The sequence below is a fragment of the Pipistrellus hanaki genome (genome assembly GCF_964339955.1).
Source record: "Pipistrellus hanaki genome assembly, chromosome: X".
Taxonomy (NCBI): Eukaryota; Metazoa; Chordata; class Mammalia; order Chiroptera; family Vespertilionidae; genus Pipistrellus; species Pipistrellus hanaki.
Window position 1 is genome coordinate 27,317,200 of NC_140524.1, and position 22,191 is coordinate 27,339,390.

At 36.0% G+C, this 22,191-nt stretch overlaps 1 protein-coding gene across 6 annotated transcripts in view; it reads left to right on the forward strand.

The window, feature by feature from the left end:
* Positions 1-21,742, forward strand: part of SMARCA1 (SNF2 related chromatin remodeling ATPase 1) — an 85,122-nt gene extending 63,380 nt beyond the window's left edge. For 5 of the 6 annotated variants that reach the window (XM_084870703.1, XM_084870707.1, XM_084870708.1 and 2 more), the window contains 5 exons: positions 1-4; positions 3,334-3,452; positions 4,243-4,455; positions 20,074-20,184; positions 21,266-21,742. The exon at positions 1-4 is cut by the window's left edge and continues 129 nt beyond it. In XM_084870703.1, the coding sequence (XP_084726829.1) occupies positions 1-4; positions 3,334-3,452; positions 4,243-4,455; positions 20,074-20,184; positions 21,266-21,337 (519 nt within the window). In that variant the 3' untranslated portion in view covers positions 21,338-21,742. Of the gene's footprint in view, positions 5-3,333; positions 3,453-4,242; positions 4,456-20,073; positions 20,185-21,196 lie in introns of all 6 variants that reach the window. The other variant, XM_084870705.1, reaches the window with a different exon arrangement.
* The last annotated feature ends 449 nt before the right edge of the window (positions 21,743-22,191 follow it).

Genomic DNA, 22,191 nt, shown 5'->3' on the forward strand with positions numbered 1-22,191 from the left:
TCAGGTTTGTATATAACTTCAAACATGATGTTTAATTGTAATCTTATTACGTAATTTCATTGGTGCCACTGTAATTGTGCCATTGTTCAGAGATCTTTTAAACTTACGAATAAAGTACAGATGAGAGTATCTATACTAATAAAAACCTAGGTGGCCCTCACATCCTCATGTGATGCCCTCATGTCATCACAAGATGGCTGCCCTATGTCATCACAAGATGGCTGCCCCCACATCATCACAAGATGGCCACCACAAGATGGCTGGCAGGGGAGGGCAGTTTGGGGTGAGATCAGGCTGGCAGGGTGGCAGGAGAGGGCAGTTGGGAGCGAGATCAGGCCTGCAGGGGAGGGCAGTTGGGGGCCATCGAGCTGGCAGGGGCAGGCAGTTGAGGGCGATCGGGTTGGCAGGGGAGGGCAGTTGGGGTTGACCAGGCCTGCAGGGGAATGCAGTTGGGGACCATCGGGCTGGCAGGGGAGGGCAGTTGGGGGCAATCAGGCTGGCCGGGGAGTGGTTAGGGGTGATCAGGCTGGCAGGCAGGTGAGTGGTTATGAGCTAGCAGTCTCGGATTGTGAGAGGAATGTCTAATAGTTGGACATCAACCAAGGGGTCCCAGATTGGAGAGGGTGCAGGCTGGACTGAGGAACATACCCCAGTACATGAATTTCATGCACCGGGCCTCTAGTAAAATGTAATTCTATTTCTAAAAAAAGATTTTAAGAGTTATCAAAACAAAGTAAATGCTGTTGTCCCTAGTGGTTAGCTAGTGGAGCTAAGTAAAGCCCTGATGAGAAAAAAGTCTATTGGATAAGCATTGAGAAAATGTTTCCCACTTTTCCACCTCTGGAATTTGATCCTCTTCTGGGTAAAGATTTTTTTCTTTCTATTTATTGATTAAGGTATTACATATCTGTCCTTATCCCTCATTGTCTCCCTTTACCCCTTCTTCTGGGAAAAGTTTGAGATTTCAGGTTCACCAGATTGAATTAGTGTCTTTCTATGTCATCCTTGAAGTAGAGAATTCCAATTAGGCCCTTTTAGGTCCTCAGACACTGTCAGGGTTCCAGTGAAATCTAGGCAGGTCTTGTGGGTTCCATTAATTTCAGAAAAGCTGAAATAAATATAAAAAGACTGCTTGAATAAATCTGTTGATTGATCCTAGAATCATGTCCCTGTTTTACTCAGCTGTGTCTTTGGTATTGACCAGAACTAGGTTAGCTGCTGAAGCACATGGAATTAATACAATTCCCATGCCACAGCGTATTCAACCTCCAGCTTCTAAAAAAAATCTTACCAAATATAGGCAATTATGTCTAGGAAATTTTCTATATGTAGAATAGGAAGTTTCTGACTTTCAAATAGGCTGGGCTCTCATATTTAGTCTAAATATTAGCTGTGTAGAATCTAGTACATTTCCCCCATAAAAACAATCTTACAAAGTAGTCTGAGGTTTCTATGCCAGTCTCTCAAATCCTACTTAGCTTAACAACTCAAATTCTATAAGAAAGAGACATTATAATACTAAGAAATATGTCAAGGATTAATATAAAGTAGGACCAGTTCTTAAGGTATCTATAGTGTCAGTGTTTGAAGAAATCCAGATTTAATTAGAGAATACATTTTTTTTTCCTTTTGGAAATATGAAAAGGTCTTCTGATGATTACCAGGGACTTTAGAGGTTGATTATACTGAGTTTTTATTTCATATAGTATAAATCAAGTTTATAAATTTCCTATTTTCCTTGATATTGGCATAACACTTCTATTACTCTTAAGCTTTATCACATAAGTTTAGAGCAGTTGGTGGCTTAGAGGGAGTAAAAACGATGAGAGAGACATTTTATCAGCAAGAGTTGAATAAAAGAATGTAAAAGGATATGTGCAGAGTGATATTCTGAAGTAGAATTTTTTTCAAAATAGCATCAGTGTATATGAAGCACTCACTGATCTTATTTTCAGTGACCTGTAGCTTATTTTTTAAACTTACTTGGAATAGCCTTTTCTCTAAAAAACAAAACAAAACAAAACACCAAGTCACCCTAATTTTGCAAGAAAACAAGTGATTAAAAAAGATAACATGTCAGATATTCCCTCAAATTTGATACCAGGCTTGGTGGCATGACTAGCTCAGGATGGTTTAATTTGGGCTCTGTCAGAGGGTGGGGAAATTGGAATAGTTTATGTAGTTGGTTACAATAAGAGAAGAAATACCTACTATTGGCTATTAATGAGTATCTTATACATAGTAGGCATTTAAACATGTGTTGAATGAATAATTGAAAGAATGAATAAATGAATACAGGTGCTTATACAAAGTGATGTGCTAAAATTTCTTTCTTTTTAAAAAAGTCCTCACCTGAGGATATGTTTTTATTGATTTTTAGAGTGAGAGGAAGGGAGAGGGAGAGGGAGAGAGAGAGGGAAAGGGGGAGGGGGAGGAAGAGGGAGAGGGAGAGGGAGAAGGAGAAGGAGGGAGGGAGGGAGAAAGAGAGGGAGAGGGAGGAAGGGAGGGAGGGAGGGAGGGAGGGAGGGAGAGAGAGAGAGAGAGAGAGAGAGAGAGAGAGAGAGAGAGAAACAAACATCAATTAGTTGTCTCTCATATGTACTCTGACTATGGATCTAACTGCAACCTGGGTATGTGACTTGACCAGGAATCAAATTCACCACCTTTAGGGGTATGGGATGACTCTCCAACCAACTGAGCCACACTGATCAGGGTAACATACCTTCTTATAGGGTCTAAAATTGAAAAATTTGAGAGTATGTCATTAAAAAGACTTTTTACTGAAGTTACATTAATGCATATTAATGCAGCCAGATTATTTGGCTCATATAAAATTAGGGTGACTTGGTGTTTTGTTTTGTTAGAGAAAAGGCTATTCCAGGTAAGTTTAAAAAATAAGCTACAGGTTACGGAAAATAAGATCAGTGATTGCTTCCAAAGGTGAAGCAATGGTTTCAATAGTTGCTGTTTCATAGGAAATTTGAATTAATCTGTTGATAATGTTTTCCTTTTTGTTTTTGCTTGCTAAGAAGCAGTGCTCTCTAAGTTATATGGTCATCTTCTCTCCTGTTTCATTTTATGTATTTGATCACTTCTGCATCATGTTGGAATAAAAGTAGCGCATAAACCAGTATTGGTAGTATCTTAAAATCCTGTCATTTGGGATGGATAATAAAAAATGCCATTTGTATTTAATAATTTAACATATACAGAGGGATATGAATCTTAAACATCATTTTACTTTGTCCTTTTCTGTTAATTCTTCATTGTACAATTTTGTGGATTTATTTTCTTAAGATGATAGTATTCTAAAGTAGTAACTCTTTCTTTCAGCTGTATTTTGGGAACGTTGCAATGAATTACAGGACATTGAGAAAATTATGGCTCAAATTGAACGTGGTGAAGCAAGAATTCAACGGAGGATCAGTATCAAGAAAGCTCTGGATGCCAAAGTACTATATTTCATAATTGTAAAATTATTATTAGACTAGAGGTCCAGTGCACGAAATTCATGCACTGGGGGGGGGGGGGTCCCCTCAGCCCGGTCTGCACCCTCTGATAGTCTGGGATCCCTTGGGGGATGTTGGGCCTAAACCAGCAGTCAGACATCCCTCTCACAATCTGGGATGCTGCATGCACCAGTGACCATACTTTTCATACAGGTGAAAGGCATCTTGCTATTGTATGGGCAGCTATATTTTTATGATCTGATTATAAAAAGTAGTACATAACACCATCCTTCTGAGGCAGTAGTACCATTTTCCCCATCTTATGAGTGGAAAACCTGAAGCAGAGAGAAGTGAAGTAATTGGCTTTGTCATACAGTTGTAAGTGTCAGAATCAGAGCTGACTACAAAGTGTGCATGTCATCACTGCATCATCCTGTTTTTTCAGTGTTAGAGTAGTCTTGCCAGGCTTTAATTTTAAATCTAAGAGACTGTTCCCAATATATAGGGTAGGATCCCTAAGCCTGGCCAGTGATCAGGGCCATCTGTGGGGCGATTGGCGGGCAGAGCCCCTGCTGGCTGGTGGCCTGGTGCTGCCTGCTGGCCGGCCCTGCCCCCCAATCATCACTGCCAGTTGCCCCCCTTGTGGTCAGTGTCGTAGTGACTGGTCGTTCGGCCATTTGGTAGATTTGCATATTAGGGTTTTATTATATAGGATTATTTTAATTGATATGGTTACTAGCTTTGATTTATTATTGCACATTTAGTTAAAACACCAACTTGTTTAAATCCTCAGATTGCAAGATATAAGGCTCCATTTCATCAGTTACGCATTCAGTATGGAACCAGCAAAGGAAAGAACTATACTGAGGAAGAAGATAGATTCTTGATTTGTATGTTACACAAAATGGGCTTTGATAGAGAAAATGTGTATGAAGAATTAAGACAATGTGTACGGAATGCTCCTCAGTTTAGATTTGACTGGTTTATCAAGTCTAGAACTGCCATGGTATGTATTCCTTTCTTACTTCTTTTAACTTTTATTTTGAAAATTTCAAATATTATATATTATTCACTTAGATTCTCTAATTGCTAACATTTAACACATTGACTTTGTCCCCCACCCATATATGCATGTATATACATACATATATATATATATATATATATATATTCTATAGTTTGCATTCAGAAATACATATCTTTATTTTATATTTATAAATATACATATCTATACTTTTGAACATTTGAAAGTAACTTGCATACATCATTAGTGTTCACTTCTAAATATCTCAGCGTTTATCTAAAAATAAGAACATTTTCCTACATAACCACAATATCTTGATCCTACCTGAAAATGTTAACATCGATTCAATAATGTTATCCATTATTCAGTGCATGTACAAAATTTCCCAGTTGTCCTACAAGTATCTTTAATAGCTGTTGTTTAAACTTGATGATCCAGTCAAAATTTAAACATTAAATTTGGCTATTTAGTCTTTTTAGTGTCTCCCCCAATCCCACCCCAGAGGATATGTTATTATCTTTTATCAATTTTAGGGAGAGGAAGAGGGAGGGATGGAGGGACAGAGAGAAGTAGGGAGGGTGGGAAGAAGAGAGGGAGGGAGGGAGGGAGGGAGGGAGGGAGGGAGGGGGAGAGAGAGAGAGAGAGAGAGAGAGAGAGAGAGAGAGAGAGAGAGAGAGAGAGATGTGAGAGAGAAGCATCGATCAGTTGCCTCTCGGTATGTCAATCTGCAACCTGGGTAAGTACTCTGACCAGTGGTCAAACTCACCACCCTTTGGAGTATAGGATGACATTCCAACCAACTGAGCAACACTGGTCAGAGCTCTTTAGTGTCTTTTAATCTACAACTTTATGTTTTTGCTCATTGCTAGACTTAGATTAAGCATTTTTGGCAAGAATATTACATAAACGATAGGTACTTCTTATTGTATTACATCATGAGGCACATCATGTCAGATTATCACTCGGTGAGGCTAAGTTTGATCACTTGGTTAATATGGTGACAGCTAGAACTCCCCACTTTAAAGGTACATTTTCCTTTGTTATTAGGCAGATGATACTTGAGACTGTTTATATAACTTAAGGATTTATTTTTAATGAGAATGAATTGTTGCCTAAGTGGATTCTTTTTTTTAAAAGATATATTTTATTGATTTTTTACAGAGAGGAAATGAGAGGGATAGAGAGTTAGAAACATAGGTGAGAGAGAAACATCGATCAGCTGCCTCCTGCACCCCGCCCCCCACTGGGGATGTGCCCGCAACCAAGGTACATCTGGAATTGAACCTGGGACCCTTCAGTCCACAGGCCAACACTCTATCCACTGAGCCAAACCAGTTATGGCCTAAGTGGATTCTTTATAAAATTATTATGAGACAAAGTATACTTAAGTAGGAGATATATTTTTATTTTAGCTACTTATAATTTATTCTGGTACTTTCTAATCTGAATTGTGTTTTTATTAAATTATAGTGCTGCTTAGCAGTGTTCTGATGATATTGAAATAAATGCAACACATTTTTAATGTCGACATCTTCAATTTTTTGAAAGCTGAATTAAAACAAAAATAACTTTTAAATAGCCTAAAAATTAAAAGTAACCAGAAACTAGCAATCCAAATATTGAACTTTTTTTCTTAAGTAGTTGCTATCTACCATAAATGTTTTCTTGGCCAAAGCTTCATAGGGGTGCAAAGATTTTATTTGACTTTGAATTTCAGTTCAAGTTGAATAATAAGAAAAGAAAAAAATCTGAGTTGCCATATTGAAGATGCTAATTTTGGCAGATGCTTTATAAGATCAGATATTCCTTAAAGCTTTATAAAAAATTTAGAGTGTTCTCTAGGATTGTTATTAGAATGTTCTTGTCAAGTTTATGGAATATGTAATACTGGGGGGGCTAGCAAATTCTTTGGATAAAGCCAGGATCCAAATGGAACTAGAGAAATTGGAATGATGGATCTGTTGGATCTTACAACATAATACTTAATAGGAATAAACATAAAGTGCTATACTTGTTTGGAAGAATATGAGGTGTATCTATATATAAAAGCTGAAGTGACTGAATGACCAAAAGACCGAACAACCATTTGAGCAGTCACTATGACACACTGACCACCAGGCGGCAGATGCTCAATACAGGAGATGCTCTCTGGTGGTCAGTACACTCCCACAGCCAACTTCCCATGGCCAGCCAACATCTCACGGTCCCTACCCCAGCTGGCTGGCCCCAGTCTGCCCCAATCAGGACTGGGTGAGATGACCCTGATCGTCCTGATCGCTGGCCAGACCTAGGGACTCTACCGTGCACGAATTTCATGCACTGGGCTTCTAGTATAAGATTCAGTAGAAAGTACTGGGAAGAGAATAAAAAATTAATCTATAGCGTGAAGGGCAAAGTTTAGATGTAGTGAAGAGTTGTTTGATAGGGTTCTTTGGATAATTGACATAGATCATTGAAGAACACTGTAGAATAGTTTGTCTATTAGATTTCAAAATGAGATTTTATTTTGATTGTCTGAGGCTTTGGCAGTGAGCTTCTTAGCCTTTTAAGGTGCCTTCTAGCTTAGTACATCTGTGATCATGTTTTGCAGAGAATTCCTTTGAAGGATTTTTTGAGTTATAATGGGCATATAACACTAGTTTCAGGTGTATAATGTAATAATTCGATATTTGTATATACTGCCAAATGATGACCACAGTAAGTCTAGTTATCATTTTTTTTTTTCATTTAGAGTTAGAAAGAATTTTTTTCTTGTGGTGAGAACTACTTTTAGGATTTAATCTCTTGGCAACTTTTAAGTATGCATTACATTATTATTATTTTAAAGATTTTTAAAATTGGTTTTTATACAGAGGAAGGGAGAGGGAGGCAGAAATATCAATTGACTGCCTTCTGCATGCCCCCTGCTGGGGATTGAGCCCACAACATGGGCATGTTCCCTGACTGGGAATGGAACCAGCAACCCTTTGATGCACAGAACACCTAACCAACTTAGCCACACTGGCCAGTGCTGTAATAATATTGACTGTAGTCACTATGCTGTACATTACATCTCCATGGCTTATTTATTTTATGACTAGAGGCCCAGTGCATGAAATTCATGCACAGTAGAGTCCCTAGGTTGGGCCAATGATCATGGCCAGTCAGGTTCTGCCTCCCTGCCCTCTCCTTCCCTTGCTGCCTGTGCACTGCCAAGGTGGGGCCCATCCCCTCTCCTCCCACCCTTCCTGTCTCCTCCTTCCTTCGCTCCCTCAGTGCCTACTGCTGCCACTAGTCACCCACCATGTTCTGTGCCACCCCCTGGTGGTCAGTACACGTCATAGCAAGCAATCAAACTCCCGGTCTCACGGTTGAACTCCTGAGGGGACACTTTGCATATTAGCCTTTTATTGCTATAGATTGGAAGTTTATACTTCTTGTATTTAGCATTTTAGCCATTTGGAGGTTTATGCATTTAACTATTTAATTTAGAGCAGCATCAACAACTTTTAAAAGACAAATGCCTACTTGCATTTTTGGTGAATCATATTTTATATCATACACACCCTTTTATGTGGTGGAACTTTTGCTGAATTTTCAAGTATATTTCAGTGATATTTTATTAATTTTTAAAAAAGTTGAGAGTTTAATGCTGTTTTCAGTTTCTGGAATCATTAAACAAAAGCAGTAGGATGAAATACCGTAGATTCAGAAGTGCAAGGAAAAGCTTATATTGTTTGCAATATGAACATACCTGTAGAACTATATAAACATTTCATCTTCCAAGAAAAAAAAAAGTATATTATTAACAGCCACTAGATGTCCCTGAACTCCCTTGTAAAGAATCTTTTTCCTCCATCTTCTTTCTACAAAACATTTATCTGTTTGTTTGTTTTTTTACCAAGATATTTAAATCTCTAATGTATATTTTCCAAAGAGGAGATATTAACTACATAGCTAATGAACAATGAAACATTTATTTTGTCTTTTGAAAATGACATCTCTGTCCTTAATTACCTTCTAGAAGGTACAATTTATGATTTCTAACAAATCTTTAAAATATGTAATAGTTTATTTCATATTTAAGTATTGTAATATGAAGTGTTTTGTTTGTTAACTTTTCTGTCATATTGTTTTTATTTTCCTCCTGGGTAATGGATCATTTTTGCTTATATATCTGGAATTAGAGTACAGGTAGTATATTTTAAAATATATTTAAACCATCTTTTTTGGAATATGTTATAATATTAATCATTAGGAAAATGAAATGTCAGTCAAATACCATATGATTTCATTTATATGTGGAATCTAAAAATCAATGTAAACAAACAAAACAGAAACAGACTCATAGATACAGAGAATAGACCTATGGTTGCCAGAGCGGAGAGGGGTTGGAGGAAGAGGTGAAAACGTTGAAAGGTTTGAGAAGTACAGAAGTACAAATAGTCATGGAATGTAAAGTACAATATAGGGAATATAGTTAATAATATCGTACTGAAAATATGGGGGGAACCCTTACTTAACTATGATTATCTAACCACTATGATGTACACCTGAAACTAATACAAAATAATATTGAATGTAAACCATAATTGAAAAAATTAAAATAAAACACCAAGAAATAGATTATTAATATTCCTAGATGATCTCTTTGCCCCATCATTTTATTTTTTATTTTTTAATATATTTTATTGATTTTTTACAGAGAGGAAGGGAGAGGGAGAGAGAGTTAGAAACATCGATGAGAGAGAAACATTGATCAGCTGCCTTCTGCACACCCCCTACTGGGGAATATGCCCACAACCAAGATACATGCCCTTGACTGGAATCGAACCTGGGACCCTTCAGTCTGCAGGTCAACGCTCTATCCACTGAGCCAAACCGGCTTCGGCCCCATCATTTTAAATAATTGTTCTTGTATAGTGAATCACATTCACAACCTAGGAAGATTGAAAGAGGCCGTTGAGATTTCCAAAGTTAAAATAATTTGTATCGGTGAAATATCTAATTTTTAAAAATACAGAAGGTGTAATTTGATTCATTATATGTGTCACTGTGTTCCAATTAAAATCTTACTAATATTTAAACTTTAAATTTAGCTTACTATAGAAGCTATCTTTAAAAACATAATCTTGCTTAAATATGTCTTTCTTTTCTCCCAGAGATACCAACAAATAGGATGGAAATGCTTAGTAAAAAAGTAGAAACCTTGGTAGTCATATTTTATTCTGAGGTCTCAAAGTACTGAAATAATGGCTACTGACTTAAATAACAGTCTCAAAGTGCTTAAAGTCATGAACCTCCATTTCTAAATATGCCTCACTTTGAAAGCCTTCAGTTAAAGGTTGAAGATTTCTTTGAGGCTCTACTCCATTTAAAAATTCTTGCTCTACAAAAAGAAAAAATGAATTTTAGTTTCATTTCTCTGTGCTAAAAAGATTGTGATTTCTTTCACCAAAAACTTCTGTGTTCTTTAAGTAATCAAAGCCTATTGAACTATATAAACAAGTAGGAAGGATACGATCAATTTAGGTTTTTAAACTCAGAGCATATGAATAGCTCTACCAGTTTTCTCCAAAGAAAAAAATCTTAAAATGGGGTCTTAGTCTTAGGGCATTCAGATACTTTTACCAAATGACTATAAGAAGAAATGATAATACTTCATATTTGATAGTACCTTTTAAATAATGCTTGTCAATCCCTTTATCACTATTAGCTCAATAATTTTCTTGCCATTCCTTTCAGGGAATGGATGTCAAGGTACTATTTCTATTCATTTAGTGATAGACCAATGTGACTGGGAGATTTGAGAAGAATATGAGAGGTCCAAAAGGTTTATCACATTAGTCAGTTTTCTGGAAAGGACATATGAAAAGTACCCAAAGCTTAATCAGTACATTTTTGGATCTGCTTAGGTCCTTTAAAGTACTTGCAGGAGAAAAGCAGAATTTAACTCTCTAAGATAAAGAACATTTCTTGATATAACCATTTATTGTATCCTTTGCAGGGTTGCTTTGACACTTAATTTTAATTTTAAAAAAAGAATTCTTGCCTTTTAATTTCTGGGGACATTTTTTATTTCCTCTCCTAGCTAAAGGAGCTATGTGCACATTGCCTGTGGCCATGTGCCTTGGAATTGAATCAAAGTATTAGTAATTAGTTATTACAATTATCATGCCTTTTGTAGTAGCTTAAATTATTTTTTTCTGACAGCCTCTCAGAGAATCACACACTGTTGTATACAATGTAATAAAAATTTCATGATATTACTGTTTGTTTTTAAATCAACTTATTAATGAAAGTGTTCCTTATTTAAAATCAAGAAAATGAAATTTCCCATTAGAATTATAAGAGAAAAAATACTTTTTAGGAAATATCACCATAGCCTTTTATTAGCTTGCTTGCTTCCCTTTTTATAGATTTATCAGTGATAGTGTTAATTAGGTTATTAGTTCATCATAGTCAGAGAAAGATTTTCTTTATAGATATTGTACTTTAGAAAAATAAAAGTCAAATTTGAAAATTTCCAACTTATTCTAGAGTCACATTAATTACTTTTGTTTTTTGCTTATGCGGTGTGGTCTAGAAAATTTCATAAAGCAGGCCAATCACAATTTTTGATTTTACATCTCAGTTAATTATATGATAATAGCTAACATTGATATTTTAGTGTATTACATTATTAATGAAGTGTGAGAAATATGAATTAATACATTATTGATAAAACTGGTTAACTGTAAAATGTATTATTGGGTTCTTGACTATAGAATTATTAAAATATTAAAAATGCAATATAGTTATGCTCATAGAGATATATTTTTAACTCATGAACTTAAAAGATGAAACTTTCTCTTTCCAGCCTTAATTTTGAAAAGGTTCTGTGTAGAGATAAGTACAGAGGAGGTAGTGTTTGACTTTGCCTTGAGTGTTAGATCCGAGGAATAGCTTCATAGAAGAGGTCCTTCTTGGAACCAAGTCTTAAAAAGCTAAAAGTAGTTGGCCATGGGACTACATTCAGGGTTGTGGAAACATCATGTGCAAAAGTATAAACAAGCAGAGCATATTCAGAAACTGTAAATAGGTTGATGTGGTAGGCTGTAAGTAAGGAAGTATTGGGAAATGAGGAAATAACTGTCTGCTATATTGAAGTCTTTGGTTTTTAGTCTACACTGAGTGGCCAGATTATTATGATCTCTGAATGCATAATAATCTGGCCACTCAGTGTATATCCTATATAATAAAAAGCTAATATGTAAATTGTTCCCTCGACCAGGAGTTCGACCAGCAGGCAGGCCAGCCAACCACCCATGTCCCCTCCCCGTGGCCAGGCTGGCTGGACCCCCAACCCATGTACAAATGCATGCACTGGGCCTCTAATATATATACTGAGTGGCCCAATATACAATATACATATACTGAGTGGCCAGATTATTATGTGTTCAGAGATCATAATAATATGGCCACTCAGTGTATAGTGTGGGGAGTTATTGGAAGATTTTAAGAGGTCAGTGACATGACTAGATTTACATTTTAGAAATAGTGTTCTGTGCAAGTGGCCAAATGTCTACCTCACCTGCCAACTATAGGCTGATAATCTCCAAACTGATGTCTCTATCTTTTCTCTGTTCCTCATCTTTTTTCGTTCCCTTGGCTTATGCATTGCCATCTGTCCCAGAGGCATTTTGTACTGTTCTCTTAATTTTTAAGTGCAACTGGTTATATCTAAAGGGACCAGCATAATACCTTGCACAAATTAGGCATAGATGAGCTTGGAACTTTTGTATTTAGGTTTGTTTCTACCTCAGACCCCTGCAGTTGGAGGAGAATTGGATAGAAAGTGAAGAAATATACCAATGGGGTTGAGTTCTTTTCATTTACCTTTTTCTAATGCTAGACTTTATTTGGCTCTCATCCCTGAAGGTTTTATTTATTCACTAGAGGCCCAATGCTGGCTCTCCGACATCCCCTGAGGGGTTCCAGATCGTGAGAGGGTGCAGGCTAGGCCGGTGATCAATTGGTGTTAGGGGGGGAGGGGATGCAGGAGATTGGCCAGCCAGGAAATACCATAGGAGGGCTCCAGGGCATGTCTGGCCCATCTTTCTCAGCCCTGATTAGCCGGACCCCAGCAGCAAACTAACATGCTGGTTGGAGCATCTGCCCCTGGTGGTCAGTGCATATCATAGGGAGCAGTTGAGTGGCCTTAGCATATCATTAGCATATTATGCTTTGATTGGTGGAATGGCCAACTGGTCGACTGGACACTTAGCATATTAGGCTTTTATTATATAGGATAAGTTTGAATAGTCAGTTGTAAATAGCATGTGTTTTATTAGTAACTAGAGTGTTTGATTTAAGGCAGAACTGTTCTAACAATCTGTGATACAATAAATGCACTAACAGGAGTCTGTTTTAGGTGTTTAGTATACGTATGTGTTACCTTGTGAGGAGGTGATATAACATTTTATAAGTAACTAGAGGCCTGGTGCACGGAATTCGTGTACTGGGGGAGGGGTATCCCTCAGTCCAGCCTGCATCCTCCTGCAGTCAGGGAGCCCTCAGGGGATGTCCAACTGATGGCAGAAGGACATCCTTAGTGCTGCTAGGAAGTGGGAGAGGTTCCCACCACTGCCGCTGCACTCACCAGCTGTATGCCCAGCTCAGGGCTTCTGGCTAAGTGGTGCTCCTCATGTGGAAGTGCACTGACCACCAGGAAGCATCTTCCTCCTGGTGGTCAGTGCACATCATAGCAACTGGTTGTGCCACCATTTTGGTTGATTTGCATATTAGCCTTTTATTACATAGGATTATGTTTAAGCAGCAGCAGCTAAGTAAAAGCATCATAACATTTGATACTTGTTTTTAAGAAAAGTATGCTATATTTATTAGAATATTATTTCTCATTTAACTGGCAGTGTGCTTGGACCCTGAGATTCTAGTACAGAATGTGATTGCTTTTTGTTATTATGATAGAGGTTCCAAGGTAACAACGGACCTTGGAAATATATCTCACAATGTATAGTTCAAGGTATTGATTCTATAGGTAAAGTATAGGGAGTTTATAAAAGGGCAAAGGCAAAAGTATAGGGAGTTTATAAAAGAGCAAAGGCAAAAACCTACCAATTTTGTTTTACTAAAACTGTAGAAGAAAATTATGGCTTTATAGAACTACCTAATAATTTAGAGACACAATGTGAAGTGCAGTTTATATTTTGCCCTTGCTCATTCACCTGCTTTTGACTTTGAACCATAATGGGCCTGAACCTTCTGTCATTTAGACTTAGGTAGGGTTAGTGTCTAGGATTTTAGTACATAAGAAATTTGATGTGGAGCTTCTTTAATCTCTTTCAATAAGTCACTTCAAGACTACTGATGCTTTCTGTGCCTTTTGAATTGATGCTTTGAAGCTGAGTATTGGGGAAAATGATATTTGAACTTGGTGCCCAGCATGACTGATGTTTACCGCACACTAAAGGGCAGTGCTATTCACTGCAAACACATTCCATCATTTCTTACATAAAGGTAGAGATACATATCTTAGTATTTAAAAGTTGAAACTCAGGTGAGCAAGATCATAATTAAAAAGGCGTGGAAAGCTAAGGCAGTAAAATTTGTTTAAGTAAATTGAAAATTTGTAGTTTTAAATTGGTTGGCAAATTGTGCCCACCATCTATTTTTGTATGGCCTGCAAGCCAAGAATGATTTCTATATTTTCAAATGGTTGAAAAAAAATAAAGAGAAGGCTATTTTGTGACATGTGAAAATAAAGAATTCAGATTTTAGTATCTGTAAGGTTTTATTGGAACATAACCACACTCCTTCATTTATATACTGTCTACCGCTGCTTTAATCCTATATGGCAGAGCTTAATAGTTGTGACAGAGACCGTGTGGTTACAAAGCTGAAAATATTTAATATCTGGCTCTTTTCAGAAAAGATGTGCTGACCTCTTTTAAATATTTTTATTTATTTCAGAGAGGACGGGTGAGGGGGAGAGAGATAGAAACATCGATGACAAGAATCAATTATTGGCTGACTCCTGCACGGCCTACACTGAGGATTGAGCTTGCAACCCAGGCATATGCCCTTACTAAATGAGGGGTGTTTGGGGGTTGTGTTGGTGATTGCGATGGAAACATGATAGCTGCTTTATAATATTTGAAATATTTTCATATAGAAAAGGAAATCAGCTTGTTTTCCATAACTATAAAAATTAGACCTAGCCCAGCTGGTATGGCTCAATGGATTGAGCATCATTCCAAGCACCAAGAGTCACTTGTTAGATTCCTAGTTAAGGCACATGCCTGGGTTGCAAACACAATTTCCTGTACAGGGGTATGCAGGAGGCAGCTGATCAATGTTTCTCTCATTGATGTTTCTATCTCTCTCCCTTTCCTTCTCTCTCTCTCTGAAATCAATAACATCATACTTTAAAAAATTCGACCTAGAACTGATTGTTGGAAACTGATTGTAGCAAATTGTAGTGTTGCATAGGGGACATTTTAAACTTGTTGAAAGGTGGAATAGAAGAGCCTTTAGAGATAGAGAGGACCCTATCATTGGAAGAATTCAGACATACTGGACAACTAATTAACAAAGGCCTAGTAAAAGGGATTCAAACATCAACTTGAATTGTTTTTAAAAACCCTTTATAATCTTGAGAGTTTTATGAACTCTCACTATTGAGAATCTGTATCCAGGAAAGAATTCCAAGTACCAAACTATACCTTTGATTACATCACTCCTCCAGCTCAAAAATTGTCAATGAGATCCTTTTGCCAACTGAATTAAGTCAAATTTCTTTGTTCTTTGTTCTTAGTTTCTAGTTGTTGTGTATTTTTTTGTGTGTACTTTGATTCAAACTTAGCCTTATTCATCATTCTTACCCTGCACAGCATTTTCCTAGTTAGTTTTTACCAAACATTGTTCTAGGATATGCAAATGGATGATATACAGGACACTGGTTTTGTGTTCAAATAGATTTGAGAAATTCTGATACTGAATCCTTCCCTGGATGCTTCCATTCTACATTAGAATGTGAAATGCCCAGAGAAATCCTGCCATGAAGAAACTTGTTTAACCTTTTAAAAGCCAGCATTTTCACATATGCCTGAACACAAAGTACTTTCTTCTTTTGCCATAGTTATTAACATTGCAGAACAGTTTCCCATTTGTCATGTTCCTGTTGTATTTATTGGTTTAGCATCTCCTCTCTTCCTCTCATATGCTATTTTTCTCACTCCAACTTCATTCCTAAATCCAGTATGAGGAAATGATGACAGAGATAATTTGACTCTAGAACTGTGGAAACCACTCCCTGAAACCCCAGGAAAATGGGAAGATAAAGAGTTATAAAAATGTAGGAGAATCTATACTAATAAAAGAGAGAGATGCAAATTGACTGTACCTTTGCGACACCCACCAGCCAATCAGGAGAGAGTATGCAAATTAACCCAACAAAGATGGTGTGTTAATTTGCATATGCAGGCAATGAGCAGTTGGGGGCAGGGCAGGACACTTGTGTTGTCACCATGGCAACTATGCAAGCGTTCCACACCGCCCCAGCAGCTTCAGGAGTGTGGGAAGGCAGAAAGGCAGCTCCAGACTGGAGCAAAGGCAGAAAGGTGGCTCTGGGCTAGAGCAAAGGTGGAAAGGTGGCTCCAGCCAGAGTGAAGGCAGTGCCAGCAGCCAGGGGAAGGAAAGCCCATTCTTGCACGAATCTTTGTGAATCAGACCTCTAGTATATAAATGAAAGGAAAATTGTATACTATGGAAGTGCTTTTGACATCATGAAATTTCTCATAGTCATTTTGTAGTTATTTAAAAAGTACAATACTGTTTTATTGGTAATCTGGCCTTTCTCCTTGTAATTTCTGGATTTAGCTAGTGATCTATTTATAATACTATCTTTTTAGTTAGGCAGTCTTTAAGAGGGTGAATAAGAAACGGGGTCAGGTCCTGGCCAGTGTGGCTCATTGGTTGGGTGTCATCCAATGCACCAAAAAGTTGCTGATTCTATTCCTGGTCAGGGCACATGCATGGGGTTGCAGACTCAATCCTCGATAGGGGGCATATAGGAGGCAGCTAATTGATGTTTCACTCTTACATTGATGTTTCGAGATCAATGTGATCATTCTCCCTTCCTCTCTTTATAAAAAAAAATTAAAAATATGGGGTTGGTATATCTAGAGAAAGTGACAGTACCTATGCTAGTAAAGCAACATTCATACTCAACCATTCCTTGGTGCGTTCATCTAGTGAGTTAGGCTATTTTTCTGTGACTGGAGTAGTTAGTGACAAGTTGAAAGGAATGAAGGTAAGAAATTATACAGTCTATTTATAATCATTTTGATATATTCTACTTCTTTGCACATGAGACTGTGTCAAAAGTATTATTTTTTCCTGAATCACACATATAAACCATGAATATGTATCTAAAGATATCTGTAGTCACAGACAACTATTACTTACTGAGAATAGTAATAGCCAGAGGGTATAGCTTAATGATTCAAGAATGAGATTCAAATAAAGACTCCATCCAGTCTTCCTAGAAACCAATGATCAAATCTCATCAGGGTCAACTTAGCCCTTTCTATAATAGATAAATTGAATAACATACTGTTTAATTTGTATGTGTGTTATTGAATGAAGCTATGAAGAGTATTTGGTCTGCATATTAAGGATACCGGTATTGTTTTGGTAAGTAAGGAAAAGTTCAGTGTTATTTTTTTCTAAATTAATTAACCGTGGGTAATTGAATATGTTGTACAAGAGACTTGAATGTACCAGTGTTTTGTAATATTATTTTTAACAGTTAAACAATAACTTGTCAATGAGGAATTTTTTTCTGTCTAGACTATCTTTGGTTTTCTGCTTCCTTTTGGGCTTCAATTTTAGAGTAGAAAATGCTTGGATAGTTGATAATATTTTTGTTATGTAACATTTTCTATGCTGTATACCATTTTTCTGGCTTTTATTTGGACAGATAAAACTGTCTTTAAAGAACAATTTTCCATTTCTTAAAAATGTTACAGATTACCCAACACCTAAAAGTTCATTGCAGGAAATTTGGAAAATACAGGCTAGTATGAAGAGAAAATATGTTACCATTGGTCCCACTCTCAGAGATACCTGCTGTTAACCATTATTAATACTGTATATAATTAATATTCATATATATATATATATATATATATATATATATATATATATATATATATATAATGAGACACATTTCTGTATTTCCAAATTATCAAAAATTTAGTCCCCAATATTTTCCTGCTAAAATAACACTGCTGTAAAAATTATTTTACAGTAAATTTTTGTCTATATTTCTTATTTCCTTATATGAAGTTTCTAGGAGTGAAATAGTTAGTTCAAAATGTATGACATTTTTTAAGATGCTTTATTGATATTCCCAAATTGCTTTCTATAAAGGTAATGTGTTAGTCTGCAGATGGTTTAAAGAGAAATTTCTCACTGTTTTGGAGACTGGAAGTCCAAGACCAAGGTGCTAGCAGGGTTGGTTTCTGTTGAGACCTTTCTCCCTGGCTTGTAGATGGCACCTTCTCATTGTGTTCTCTCATGGTCCTTTCTCTGTTGGAGTGTAGTCAGAGAGAGATCTCTGGGCATCACTTTCTCTTCTTGTAAGAACACAAGTCCCCATCTTTATGACCTTGTTTAATTAACCTTAATTACCTCCTATGGGTCCTACCTCTAGTTGCAATGTGGGGGTGCTAACTTCAAGATATGATTTTTGAGGGTTCACAATTCAGTTCATAACATTGATATCTCATCATCAGTGAATTATGGAGTTCTCATTTCACCATCTTACTGCTGACATTGGATACACATACCACATACATATGTGCATACATATTGCAAATTTAATAAAGATGATATTGTTTTACTTTGCATTTCTTTGATCATTAGTTTTAGTGAAAAATTAAAAGTATTTGGACATTTTAATTTTTAGCAGTTTTTTATTGTATTTTGACCATTTTTTTGGCTGGAGTTTTAATAGTCCATAAACATACATTTTCATTTAAACATTTAGCTATTTTGTATTTTAGCAGGTATTTTTGGTTATACAGAAAAGGAATAATATTTTAAAATGTTACTTATTTTTTAACATTAAACTATTATTTACCTTTAAAATACAGCGAAGTATACAGGGTTAACATATACGAATGTCTATATTAATGAATCATATGTTTGGTACTCACCATACATTCATAAAAACTGTTTATAGTTGGATGCATTGATTTGCTGGCAGTGAAATAAAGGTAGTGGCAAGGTGAATGCAGAATCTTTTCAGCTATTGTTTGCTCTAAATTAACAAATACAGCAATGTTTCCTGAGATGTGCTTCTCACTACTCTGATCCCACAAGGTGTTGGTTGAATAGTTTTGGGAACTACTTGCATACTACGTCTCTCACCTAGTGGCTGACACTGCTCATCAGAAACTTGACCACTCTGAGAGAGCCCTGTACTACAGCAATCTGTTTCACTTTTGTAAACTGACTACTTTCAAAACTTATTCTGGCAATAAGATATTCCCTTATTTTTTTGTTTGTGCGATTTTAGTTTTTTATTTTTAAATATTTATAAATTCACAGGAAATTGTAAAGAAATGTACAGGAGGTCCCAAGCACCCTTCACCTAGTCTTCTCTGATGATAGCATCTTGCATAACTATAGTGCAATGTCATGACCAGGGAATTGACATTAGTACAATCCACAATGCTTATTCAGATTTCATTGGTTATACATGGCCTTGTGTGTGTGTGCTGATGCATGTGAATGTGGATCAGTTTAATTTTTATCACATGTAGATTCATGTAAGCAGCACCACCATAAGACTCCCTCATGCTAGCTTTTTATAGCCACACCCACTATCCCCCCTTTCTATAGCACCTGGCAACCATTGATATGTTCTCTATTTCTAAACTGTCATTTTAAGAACATTATATATTCTTTGTTTGCTCTCTTCCTGAAAATAAAAAAATCTTAAAAAATGTTACATAAGTGGAATATGTATGTAACCTTTTGTTCTTTTAAAAAAATATATTTTATTGATTTTTCACAGAGAGGAAGGGAGAGGGATGGAGAACTACATTGATGAGAGAGAAACATTGATGAGAGAGAAACATTGATCAGCTGCCTCTTGCACACCCCCTACTGGGGATGTGCCCACAACCTAGATACATGCCATTGACCGGAATCGAACCCGGGACCTTTCAGTCCGCAGGCCAACACTCTTATCCACTGAGCCAAACTGGTTTTGGTTGTATGTAACCTTTTGAGGTCGACTTTTTTCATTCAGCACAATTCCCTTGAGGTTCATCTAGATTGTTGTACATACAAAGACTTCCTTTTTATTGCTGAGTAGTATTTCATGGTACAGATGTATCAAAGTTGTTGTTGTTTTTACCCATTTACCTATTGAATGACATTTACCCTACCCCATATTTTTGGTTAAATGTATTAATATCTTTTATAGATATTGTTCTGAAGAACACTGACTTTAGAAATCTGTATCACAGGAATGATACAGTTAAAGAATTATCACTAATGAGTATTCCTGGGTTACAGAAATTTAAAATCATTAACTCTTTGGTTTAGGAGTTCCAGAGACGCTGTAATACTCTGATTTCACTGATTGAGAAAGAAAATATGGAAATTGAGGAAAGAGAGAGAGCAGAAAAGAAGAAACGCACAACTAAAACTCCAATGGTAAAATTTTCAGCATTTTCCTAATTTTTAGGTAGATCCCATTTTTACATAATTAAGATGCCTATATTATGTTTAATGCCATAGTGATACCAATGATAAAAACTGGTTTTATGAATTGCTAATTTTTTTGATAGAAGAAGAATTACACTACAACCACCTTTTCTTATTTGTTTATAAACCATATGGTTAGGAACTCCCTACCTAGTAACAGGGCTCTATTTTAACAAATTCCTCATGACTTTAAGCAAAAATATAATGCAAGTAAAATCCTTCAAATTGAGACTAGAGTTGTAGGTGGGAGTTGGAGGAGGGGTATGGAATGGGGCCGAAATTGATAAAATAAATTTTCTTTGTGGAACTATTAGTGAAAATGAGAAGTTTGAGTGGATAGCAAAGCTTTACTTGGTTTACTTGCTCAATAAATTAACTGTTGAATAATAAGATAACTTGATTTTAATCTAGTTTGGTTGTCTTATACAGTTAGAATTTAAAATAGTCTTAAATGGGTCACGTTATTTGAGTGTGGTTATGTAAACTACCATATTTTAGCAAGTCTGAGATGCCTTCTAATCTAAGAAACGGCATTATTTTATGTACCACTGAGAAAAACTGTTGCCAAGTAACTATAACTTGTCATCAATTGTAAGATGCATCCCAATTTCAGAGATGCTAACTTGGGAAAGAAATGTGCATCATAAAATACATGAAATGTGGTATTTTAATATCTATCATATAGTTTTTATAAATAATACACTCATAAATAACATTTTGCCCAGAAAACTTTCAATATTAAGTAGTTAACATAAGAGTACATTTATAGTACTATGTGTAACTGGTCACTTGACGACTATTTTTATGCATATTTTATGTCTTTTTTAAAAAAAGAAACATATTTGAAGGTTATTTTACATTGGGTTATATAGTTTGTTGGGCTATATAGAACATTAATTGTGAGTATAACATTTAAGTGAATATTCATGTTAAAATTTTTTTTAATGCATTTACATCCTAGATTTAACATTGTTGGGCCATTTAAAAATATCCATATTGGAGCAGAACATTAAATCTGTTTCCATTTTAGTCACAGAAAAGAAAAGCAGAGTCAGCTACTGAGAGCTCTGGAAAGAAGGATGTCAAGAAGGTGAAATCCTAAAGCCTAGAAATAAAGTTTTAAATGGGAAACTGCTATTTTCTTGTTCCCATCTTCAAATGCTAATTGCCAGTTCCAGTGTATTCATGGTACTCTAAGAAAAATCTTTTTCGTTTTGATTTCTTGCATATTTTATATATTTTACAATGCTTTCTACTTGAAATGTGTAGCTTTATATTTTATGCATTCTAGTATTTTTGTGTACTGTATTTTGTGCATTTCATGTCTTCATCAAATCCTCTCAGTCCTTGTTCTTTTGAAGCTTGTGCTGAGGTTTTAGCTTTTCTATGTTTTATATGCCGCTGCTTTGAAAGAAAACCTAGATTCTATAGCTGTATTATTGTTGTTTCATACTTTAAATTTATATGGCTGTGGAAAAAAAGAATTAAAATGATTTGAGGAGAAAGACTTTTTCACTTCTTTGTTGCTTTCTTTTCTATTGAGTATGGGATTGTTGTATTACTGCATACTGTGATTAGCATAATAAGTGTTTCTTTGAGGTCATCTAAATATTTTTTTTCCCTAAAGGAATCAAGGGTGAGAACAGAAAAATATTAAAAAGCTAATATTTGATACTGTGCTTGCTGTCAGTATGAATCACATTTAAATTATTCTCTAAATATTCAAGTGGGAAAATATAATAAAGAAATGTCTATACGAAATTTAATTATTTCCTGTTTCTTTGTGCAGTACAAAATATTTGTATTTCCTGAATTGTATTGCTCTCTACTATGTATTTGGTTGAAAGTTAAAGCTTTGCTTGCTGACTTGTGTGCGATTTTATGTCCAGTAGAGCCAGTTCAGAAGACTATGGGTTTAACATGCAGATTTATTGACGACTAAGTTAAGATTATAAA